We start from the raw sequence: 10,219 nt of genomic DNA, 5'->3' as shown, positions 1-10,219 counted from the left end.
CCAGCTAGAATTTCAACAGAAAACTATGTCAAAATTCACATACAAAAGCTTAATAGTTGCAACTTTGCATCGAACCAATTTGAGTTTCAAAAGAGAACTACATTGGAATTGGAACTCACTAACAAAAAACTCAATGGTTGCAGCTTTTAAATACAAATTAATGTATGCTTAAAATATGCAATACTCATTTATGAGTTCTCCTCTATAATAAAAAAACTTTTAAAACTTAGCCAACAATTACATATTCTGTTAGCAAAATACTAAATTATTAGTTTTAGTAATCAAGATTTAAATCTTGATAACCTTAAATATAAAAAAAATTTAAGGCTTGGTCTAGAAATCATAAATTGATGGCACTTCACTTGTTAAGTTGAAAGTATGTACGTTAGAAGAGTTATTAAGCAAAAGAGTTGTTACCACAAAATTCATGAATTTTCCTTCTTTTCATCACTCTATTCCAAGTATTCCACAAATTCAGGTTTATGAGTTGATGTCCATAAGAATTCTCATCTATTTTATAATACATTTGTTCTAACAATATCTTTATTTTACAAATTTACACTTTAGGATAATGCTAAAAAAAGGAAAATTGATATACTCCAAATTAATATATTAATTTTTTATAATAACTGACTTTCGAATTTAGTTTTATTGATGTAAACCAAAACTTATTCTTTCTTAAAGACTTTTAGTTTAAGTTTATAACAACCTTAAAAAAATAGATCCACTTAAGTGATTAATCATACCAAAATAAAAAAGATTAATGATGACTTCATATGTTTTTATATCTAATGATCAAGTTCTTAGACTTGAGCATCGGGACAATCCTTACTTACTGCACTTGCATCTAAGTTATGCATACTTATAACTTTCAATTAATTTGAAACACAAGGCTTGTAAGTTTTGTTTCTGATTTTAGCTGTTTTGCTTTCTTACATTAGTTGTATTGTATGTTTTTCTAATATTACAAAGTATCTGAGGTGGATTATGCTATCTTGGTTGCACAGAAAGTTGTATTTAAAGTTGAATATGAGTGAAAACAAGCTCATACTCTCAAGAAGAAACTTAAGCTTAACTCTTGATTTTTTACTTTCAAGGGTTGGATTTGGTCTACTAGAATTGTGAAAATACTTAGCCTTTTTTATTTTTTCTCTTTATTTATGTTGAAAAACTTTAACTTAAATTTTTTATGCATATTTGTGCACATGAATACAAATAAATACTTAAATATACAATCATGCATAGGTTTGTATGTTATCTTTTCATGTCGTTACATAACATTTTGCTACATGCAATACATACATGTGTTCATTTATAAAGTGTATTACGGTCATACATGCCATTAGTTTTATTTTTTTTGGCCTTTTTTCTTTATACATAAACAATAACAAGTTTTTACATCTATTCATGTTGAAAATCTCCTCTAGGACATTACACATACCTTTAGATGAAGCTAGCTACTTTTGTTTTGTTAGGAGACTTATTTATTATGCTACACCTAATTATGTTCATGTTAAAGATTGTATTTCATAAGTTTTTCTTTCTAGTTTCCTTTAAGGTTTGTTTTTCTTTCTTTTTTTACAAGTTTGTCACTAATTTTGTATTTGATCAAGTTTTACAAACACTTTTTGCCTAAATCACCATGAAAAGTATGCTTAAGCTTTATGATTTTCATAGTTTCAGTAGAACATGAATAATATAACAATAACAAAAGTAATAAACTAAGCTTTATATCTCATAATTTTGCAGTCGACTATATGAAAGGATGAAAAAAGAAATAATGTTAGATTGTAGTTTTGAATCTTCTTATACCATTCATTTCTATAAAAAAAAAATAGTTTCATCTATTTTCTTAGCCATCATATTATATTTTATTACTTGCATCAATGTCTTTGTTAGTTTACCTCTAAAAGTTTTGATTTTTTTCAAATCTAGAAACTCATTTCTCCTAATTGGTACATTTTATATGTCAAAATCATTTCAAACGATCTTTTCTTATCTTTTTCTTAATTTGGACTATCCTTAATTTTTTTCAAATATCTTCATTTCTAATTTTATCTCTCTAATTTTACCACACATCTATCTAAGCATCATCATCTCATGTTATTTTTTAATAGTTCAATGCTCAATGCGGCTCTCACATTTGTTTTATACAATTTCGCCTTTAACTTTAAAGGCATGTTGCGATTATACAACACACTCAATGTATTTCATCACCTCACCTATTTTTTAATTTAATTAATTTTGCATGGTTGTCTTTTCGCTATTGAGACAATGATCAATCAATTCAAATGAAGATATCCTATAAAAACTTTGCATACGATAATTTTTAAGTTTTTTAAGACAAATGCCTTGTTTAACATAAAAATGACAAAGATAGGACTTCACTAACTTTTGGTTAATATGTTTCCCTACTTGTAGTCACTAAAAAGTAAAACTCCTGCGGAGTAACACAAGTTAAAATCTAGTCTATGTTAAACTAATCATGGAAAATGCTAAAAACAACTTTAAAAATGTTACATGCAATCCAATGATTTGTGTCTTTTAAATTGACATTGTTTACTTTTTAGAGATAGGAAGAGGGATTATAGGTATTGAAATTTATACTTGCTAAATCTAATTTTTAAAATTAATTATACGAATTATCTTAATTAAATTTCAGATTTGACAATATTTATTGTTTTAAGACCTATCATTTGATTTGTTAGATGCAATATGAGTGCAATGAAGATTCTTCATATACATATTATTAAAATAAATAAAAATATTATAAAAATATTAAAATTAAAAATACATAATATCTCATATACCAATTACATTTTTTGTTATTTTTTATGCTATTTTATGAGTATTGTATTTTTTTTATTAATTATTTGATCAAAATTGATGATTTTTGATAGATTATAAACTCTTTTTACAAAAATATTTAAAGAAAAAGAAAGAATAAAAGAAAAGTATTTTTTTTATATTTATATCTTCATTATTTTATTTTATTGTAGATAATAAAACATAAAAACTCTAAACCTATAAAAAAAAAAAACACATTCAATTATAATCTAAATCAGACAAACATCCATATTTTTTAAATCCAATTAAAACTCAACTTATTATATCTCAATTAAATTAAAACCAAATGCTCCCTAACCTACAAAACACAATAACTAACTAAATTTTTTTATTGATCAATAATTATCTAACAAATAAAAAATAATTTGATAGCTCAATTGTGAGGTATACTTCAATTGAGAGTTACCCTCATTTGAAGACCAATTTTTTTTATATGTTATTAATTAATTTATGTATGAAAAAGATATTTTTATCTAAAAATGATATCAATTAATTTTATATTATCCAAAAAAAATTCATCTTGGAGCATTGATTTGAAATCAATACAAAAATGACACTTCATTGCAATGGAAATTTTCATTCAACTGACTTTAAGTAGCATTATCCAATTATAATAATATATTTCTAATGTTAACTACAATATGATTTGTTCATAGATTGCTCCACTTTTAATTTTAATAGTTTTAAATATAAAAAATTAATATATTTTTCATTTATGATAAAATAAATAAAATAAAAGAAGCATTAAGTAGATCTTATAATTCTTATATTCATATCATATAAAAATATTAATAATTTATTATTTATATTATATTTTCATAAAATTATATATTATAATTCATATCAATAAAAAAATTATTTTTTTAATTTTTTATTAAATCCATATATATATATTTAAAATTTAACTCATATTATTTTTATATCATATCCTAATATAGTATTCTTTTTTTTTGCTCTAGTGGCAAGTTAAATTAGGTCGAATTTGGTTTATAGTTTGGGACATTGAAAATACATATGGGATGAGAGACCACAATTGTAGTTAACTTTTACAGGCACTGAACGTAATTAGAAATGTTATTTTTATTTGTATTTAAAATTTTAATTTTTTATTCTAATAAAAATAAAAGTAAAAATAATATTATAAATATGAAAATAAAAATAGATATTATTTTAAATTTTTATTAAATATAAAAATGAAAATGAAAAATATAATATTCATTTTGTTTTTATACTTTATATATATTATACATATTTAGTATATAAATTTTTTATTAAATAATATAAATTATTATTTTAAATTACTTAAAATTAATATATATATTTAAAATAGATTAATATATATTTATAAAAAATTACTTAAATATATAAAATAAGATAAAAAAATAAAAAATAAAATTTTGATTTTTTTAAAAATTATAAATATAAAAATTATCCATATCATTAAATATATATATAAAAATAAAAATAAATTTAAACTTAAAGTATTCATTAAATATAAATATAAAAATAATATAAAAATTCAAAAATAAAAGACATTTTACCCTATTTATAGTCTATCTATTCCCTACTACTTACATCCTTAGACGTCATTAGTTCAATCAACAAATCAAACGTCACGTCACGGGAAAAGAAAGGATATACATACAATACAGATCACGAACATAAAAGAGACAAGTCTAACAAGAAAAACAGTCAAAAAAGCAAAACTGACCAGAACCAACTTTGTTTGACGTGTAAAGAAACGACAAGGAAATAAAAAAATAATAAAAAATATCACTTAGTATAATTTATCCATTATGATTTAAGATTTTATAAAAACAAAAGTTAATATGTAAAAAGATCTACCTTTCCTTCCCCCTTCCCCTTCTCCTTGTATCCCTTATCTTTCTCCTCTTTCCTCCCATTCTTATCTTTATCTGCCTGATTCTTTTCCTTTATTTATTAATTTTAAATAAAAAGTACATATTTTTAAAATTTTTTGTTTAAATATTAGCGTGACAATAAATTACATGATAATAATTCAATATTTATAACATGTATTATAATTTTATTAGATATTAATATTATATAAACAATTAGATTAATTTATTAATTCGAAGTAGTAAAGTATTTAATAAAATTAAAATTTATGTATGTAAATGTGAATTTTATTTTTTTAAATTATTAAATTAATAAAAAAATATATAATAAATTTATACTTTTATATTGAACTCTAAAAATTATATAGAATCTAAATTTTTAAGTAATAAATCTCTAATTTTTTATTATAATTAATAATTATAAAATTATAACAAAATTATAATAAAAAAATTATAAGTGATATATTTCTAAAAGAATTCATAAAATAAAAAAAAATGTGTCACGTGACCCTACCCAAATACCATAACCTTCACCCTTTTCCACAGTTTTTCACTCTCATGTAATCGTCCCCCCCCCCCCCCCCCCCCAACAAACCCTAATAAAGCCAAACCAAAACCCAAAACCAAAGCCAAAGCTGCTGCAAACAAAAACGCTTCCCTTTCGGCTTTGCTTTAGATTTCAACTCTTATATCATTTTATCAGCCCAAATGTAAATATAATTCCCTTTCTTTTATTGCTTTGTTTTTCTTCATGGCTTCAGCTTGTGTTAACAACATCGGCGTCTCGCCGGAGAGTTTCCAGCCTACAACAAGTTACTCTACATACAGTTGGTTGAGTCCTAGGATTTCCCTCAGCCAAGAAGAGGAGTCATCTAAGTCTAGACCCAAGTCCCCGGCTGATCCGTCTTCCAAAGATCCTCTTCCTGATTCTGATCCGCCAGAGATCCAAGATACAGTAGCTGGTGACTTTGAGTTCAGGCTTGATGAAGATCCTGTCACCATGCTTCCAGCTGATGAGCTTTTTTCTGATGGTAAGCTCGTGCCTTTACATTTCTCAACTCTGAAACAGCATCCTCCTGTGAATGCTTTGTCTGAAATCAGGTCCCCCGAAACAGCCAAATCTTGCCATAGAATAGGAATGGAGATTTCTGGCACGGATCCTTACTTGTTTTCTCCTAAAGCTCCAAGGTGTTCAAGCAGGTGGAGGGAACTTCTGGGTCTTAAAAAGTTTTCCCATTACACTAATCAACCTCCGAAATCCGACTCTCAAAGCAAAATCTCATTATTATCTAATAATAACCCGAAATCTCTCAAGCATTTCCTTAATAGAAACTCCAAATCCTCCTCTTCCACTGCTTCCTGGGCAGACTCTACATTGAGTCTTCCCTTGTTGAAAGACTCAGATTGTGAGTCACTCTCTATATCTTCATCAAGGTTATCGCTTTCTTCTTCATCTTCCGGCCATGAACATGAGGATCTTCCAAGGCTATCACTTGATACCGACAAGCCAAGTTTAAACAACCCCAGCCCCAATCCATTTGCTCCTTGTAGAAACATAAACCCAAACCCACCAAGAATGAGGATTTTTAAACCAAGACCAGGTTCATCAGTGTCGGACACCAATCAAACAGCAGCTGGTGGGACTCGAATGGAACGGAGTCCGATCCGGATGGATTCATCAGGTGGAGTAACAATCAGGGGAGTTTCAGTAGATAGTCCAAGAATGAATTCTTCAGGGAAAATCGTGTTTCATAACCTGGAAAGAAGTTCAAGTAGTCCAAGTAGCTTTAATGGTGGTCCCAGGTTTAAACAAAGAGGAATGGAAAGGTCATATTCAGGTAATGTTAGAATCAACCCAGTTCTTAACGTCCCTGTTTGTTCCTTGATAGGATCATCAAAATCAGGCTCAGTTTTTGGATTCGGACAGTTCCTTTCAACTTCTTCTCCACAAAAGACTGCAAATGGAGGAAGCAGCAAAGGGCATCAGGGTAACAGCAGAAACAAAACAACGGATCGAAATCATTAAAAAAGAACCAAAAAAAAAAGAAACGAGATTTGGTAACAAATTAGTACCAAGTATTAATTGTAGTAATGGTAACATTTTTAACATTTTCATGTACTGTTTTTGAGATTTAATGTCATGCGTTCTTTTTTTTTTTTTTTTAATTCCCTTCGAGGGTTCTCAAGTGATTCAAGTTTGCTATTCCCACGTTTCTTGTAGCTGTCCTTCTCTTTTGGAAACAAAAAAATTGTAGAATTTTGATGTGTATACCCTTTTTTTTCCTTGTTCATGGTTGTTTTAAGTTTTTTAAAAATTTGTCAGCATTTTGCTGATTTTCAATGGAAAAAGAAATGAAAATCCGAGAGTTTGGAAGAAGTTCGTTTATGTTTTTTTTTTTTTTTTTTTTTTGAGATTGTAAGGTTTTTTTTAATCTGATCTGAAAGGTATGGAATCTCTGTTTTCGCCGTTCTTGATAGAGTTGAGAATTTGGTGGGCTGACTGAATTTTGGGTTGCACGCGCTCGAAATCGCGTCTGTCAGGATTGTTCTGTTTTTATAATAGTCATGTACTACTGGAGCTTATCTAATCTGTCTCTTTCATTAAATTTTCATTTAATATTTTAATATTTTTTGAGATTTGATGTTTACTATGGAGAGGTTTTTTGGGAAATGATGCCCCTTTCTTTTTTTTTGGTAAACAATGATGCCTTTTTTTTTGGATGGTATCAGACTCCCCAGTCAATTTTAGATGATTTAAAACAGGATAATTAATCAAATATATAATAAAAATACGAAAATGATTTAAAATTTAGTTAAAATTATATATATTTACTAAAAATAAAAAAAATATTTTGTGTCCATATAAATTAAAACATTATTATTTATATAAAATATAATAAAAATATATAAATTATTAATTTTTTAATATAAATGTACGAATTATTAAATTTAATTCACTTTATTAAAATTTTTTATTTTTATATTTTTTTCCTTTTCTATATATATATATATATATATATATATTCATGTTTTGTACTTTTGAGACCTCCTTGCCCTGATCTGTTTAAATTTAGGAGTGGCAATTGGACCACATTCAATCAACATTTGCTAAGAGGAGCAAACATGTTGGATATTTTCAACTATTACTTAAATTATTCAGATGCTGATGTTGTTTGCATCTTAATGTCATTTTATTTGTTCTATTGGCCTACTTTTTTTTTTCTTCTCCTTAATTTATCCAAAAATACTATTGACATCCATATCAGATTAGTTGAACCTTACTTTGTTCATTATTATCTTTATAAGATTTAAGGAACAAATTTTGTATGAAAAAAGGAAAACTAATAATAAATTGCATTCAAATATATTTTGATATGATACTATTCTTGTTATATGTATATGTATTTAATATGTTTAACATGTGTAAAATATGAAAAATATATATAAGTAGCATGAAATACATTAAACATGTTTATAAACTTTAACCCTAAAAAATTATATTTTTTTACTTATATTTTGAAAAAATATATAAATTAATATTTTAAAAAATAAAAATGTATAACTTTGCACTTGAACTTTCAAATTAGATATCATATTAATTTCAATTCTAATTTCATTAATCATATCAACTTATATATGAGGTAATTAACAAAAATTATCGAGCTATGTGTTTATCATTCATATTATCAATATATTTTTTTTAATATAAATTAAAAAATATAATTTTTACTTGAAATGTAAAAATGTCTAGGATCAATCATTTTTTTTTTTTGTTATATAACGTCTACGCGAAGGTTTTTACAAAATATTTAATATTTTTATTTAATAAATAATATTCATATAATAAAATTATATTGATTACATATTATATAAACGAATTAAATTAATAATATTAAAAATTTTAAAAATAATATATTATTTAAAAATTCAAAATATAAATTATACATTTCATTTCTTTAAGGACTAATTTATACATTTTTTTAAAAATTCACTTAACAAAGTTGTAATTAACTCTTCTCATTTCTCATTCATCGAACTCACAATTTCACCTTGTTTGTCGTCTCTAAAAGCTGCTTCCTTCGAATGCTGCCTCTATCATCATCTAACTAGTCCTTGCGTCGTCTTCTGGTCTTCTCCTTTCATTTTCTTTATTATTGGTATAGTGATTTGGTCTCAAGATATTCTTGAAAAAAATAAAAGAGTAAGGCGGATAGATACAAAGGTAGAGAATGATCCTTGTGTTTACATTTTAATGCGTAAGTAAAAAAGAAGGAGATTGAAAGGAGAGTAATAAAGAGAAGATGGAATGGTGTGTGTCTCTTTATGATACTTGAATTTTCATATTTATAAATAAGTGGTAGGGAATTATTAAAGAACAATAAAAACACTATAAAATTGATGTTATAGCTGAGAATGTCAGATCAATCTGATAAATCAAATTGATACAAATGTTAAAATTATTTTTGATTGTCTACTGAAAGCTTTTAATATAAAAAAAAATTATTATACATTTTTTACTACTAAATGTCCCCAACACTTATTTATTTGAGAATCTAAAAAAAATTCTTAAAATCCAAAGCTTAATCCTTCCATCGTTGCTATTTTCGCTGTTCAATTGCCTCTCTTATCAATCCAAAACACCAAAACTAAACCCTATTCCTTTCTCCAATTGAAATCTCAAAAAACAACTTGAAGATGTAAAAAGATATCGAACCTTAAAATTGAAATCCCTAAAATAAAAACTCTCTTCTGGTTATTATTTTTTTATTATGTGTTTATTGTTGGGTATTTTGGTATTTAGTAATAATTTTTAGAAATAAAAGATTTTTGGATGGTAATTTTTTGATAATGTTTATGAATCATTTATATCGTGTCATGTTAAATATATTAATTGTGTTTTAATAAGTGTGTGAGTTTAATAGTAAGATTTCAAAATTATGGTATATTTGGATGGTAATGAAATTAAAAATTAAAAATAGTTATAAAAGTAAAATTGGTTATTATAGTAATGAGATTAAAATTAATAATAAAATATATATTTGGATATAAAATAATAATTACAGTATGATGTAAAATAGCAATGTTGATAAGGTAAATTATATATTAAAGATTATTAAAGATATTAAATTAAAAGTTGTATATATTAAAAATTTTAAATTATTTAATATTTATAAAATTTATTTTTATATAAAATTTGCTAATAAATAATAAAATTTATTAATAAATGATAAAGTTTATTCAATTTATTTATTATCTTTGTAATATTTGAATGTAGTAGGAACTAATCGGTTCAATTGATAACATGAAAATTTTAGGATCCAAAAGTAGAAATTAATTCAGATTACTCTATTGGAAAAGTTGAAAAAAAAAAAAAAAAAAAAAAAAAAAAACTTACAGGTTGCTTGGTGGATTGTATAATTCTAATCTTATCAAAGCCGGGAGGGTTTCATTACGAAAGTACTGTACCAAAGCAGTGTAAAACTTAAATTTCGGCATGATGTACACGTGTCATA

At 25.3% G+C, this 10,219-nt stretch overlaps 1 protein-coding gene across 1 annotated transcript; it reads left to right on the top strand.

Moving 5' to 3' along the window:
• Nucleotides 1–5,299: 5,299 nt before the first annotated feature.
• LOC111300229 (uncharacterized) lies at nt 5,300–6,755 on the top strand. Its single transcript, XM_022895869.2, has one exon. It carries the CDS (start codon nt 5,458–5,460, stop codon nt 6,730–6,732), a length of 1,275 nt encoding a protein of 424 aa, XP_022751604.1. The 5' UTR covers nt 5,300–5,457; the 3' UTR covers nt 6,733–6,755.
• Nucleotides 6,756–10,219: the final 3,464 nt, after the last annotated feature.

This window comes from Durio zibethinus, chromosome 18 (genome assembly GCF_047325235.1).
Source record: "Durio zibethinus cultivar Kanyao isolate XHJ-2024 chromosome 18, ASM4732523v1, whole genome shotgun sequence".
NCBI lineage: Eukaryota > Viridiplantae > Streptophyta > Magnoliopsida > Malvales > Malvaceae > Durio > Durio zibethinus.
This window is presented reverse-complemented; position numbering and strand designations above follow the sequence as displayed.

Bases quoted from the DNA above. Each gene is read 5' to 3' on its own strand.
- LOC111300229 (XM_022895869.2), top strand. From the start codon at position 5,458: ATGGCTTCAGCTTGTGTTAACAACATCGGCGTCTCGCCGGAGAGTTTC.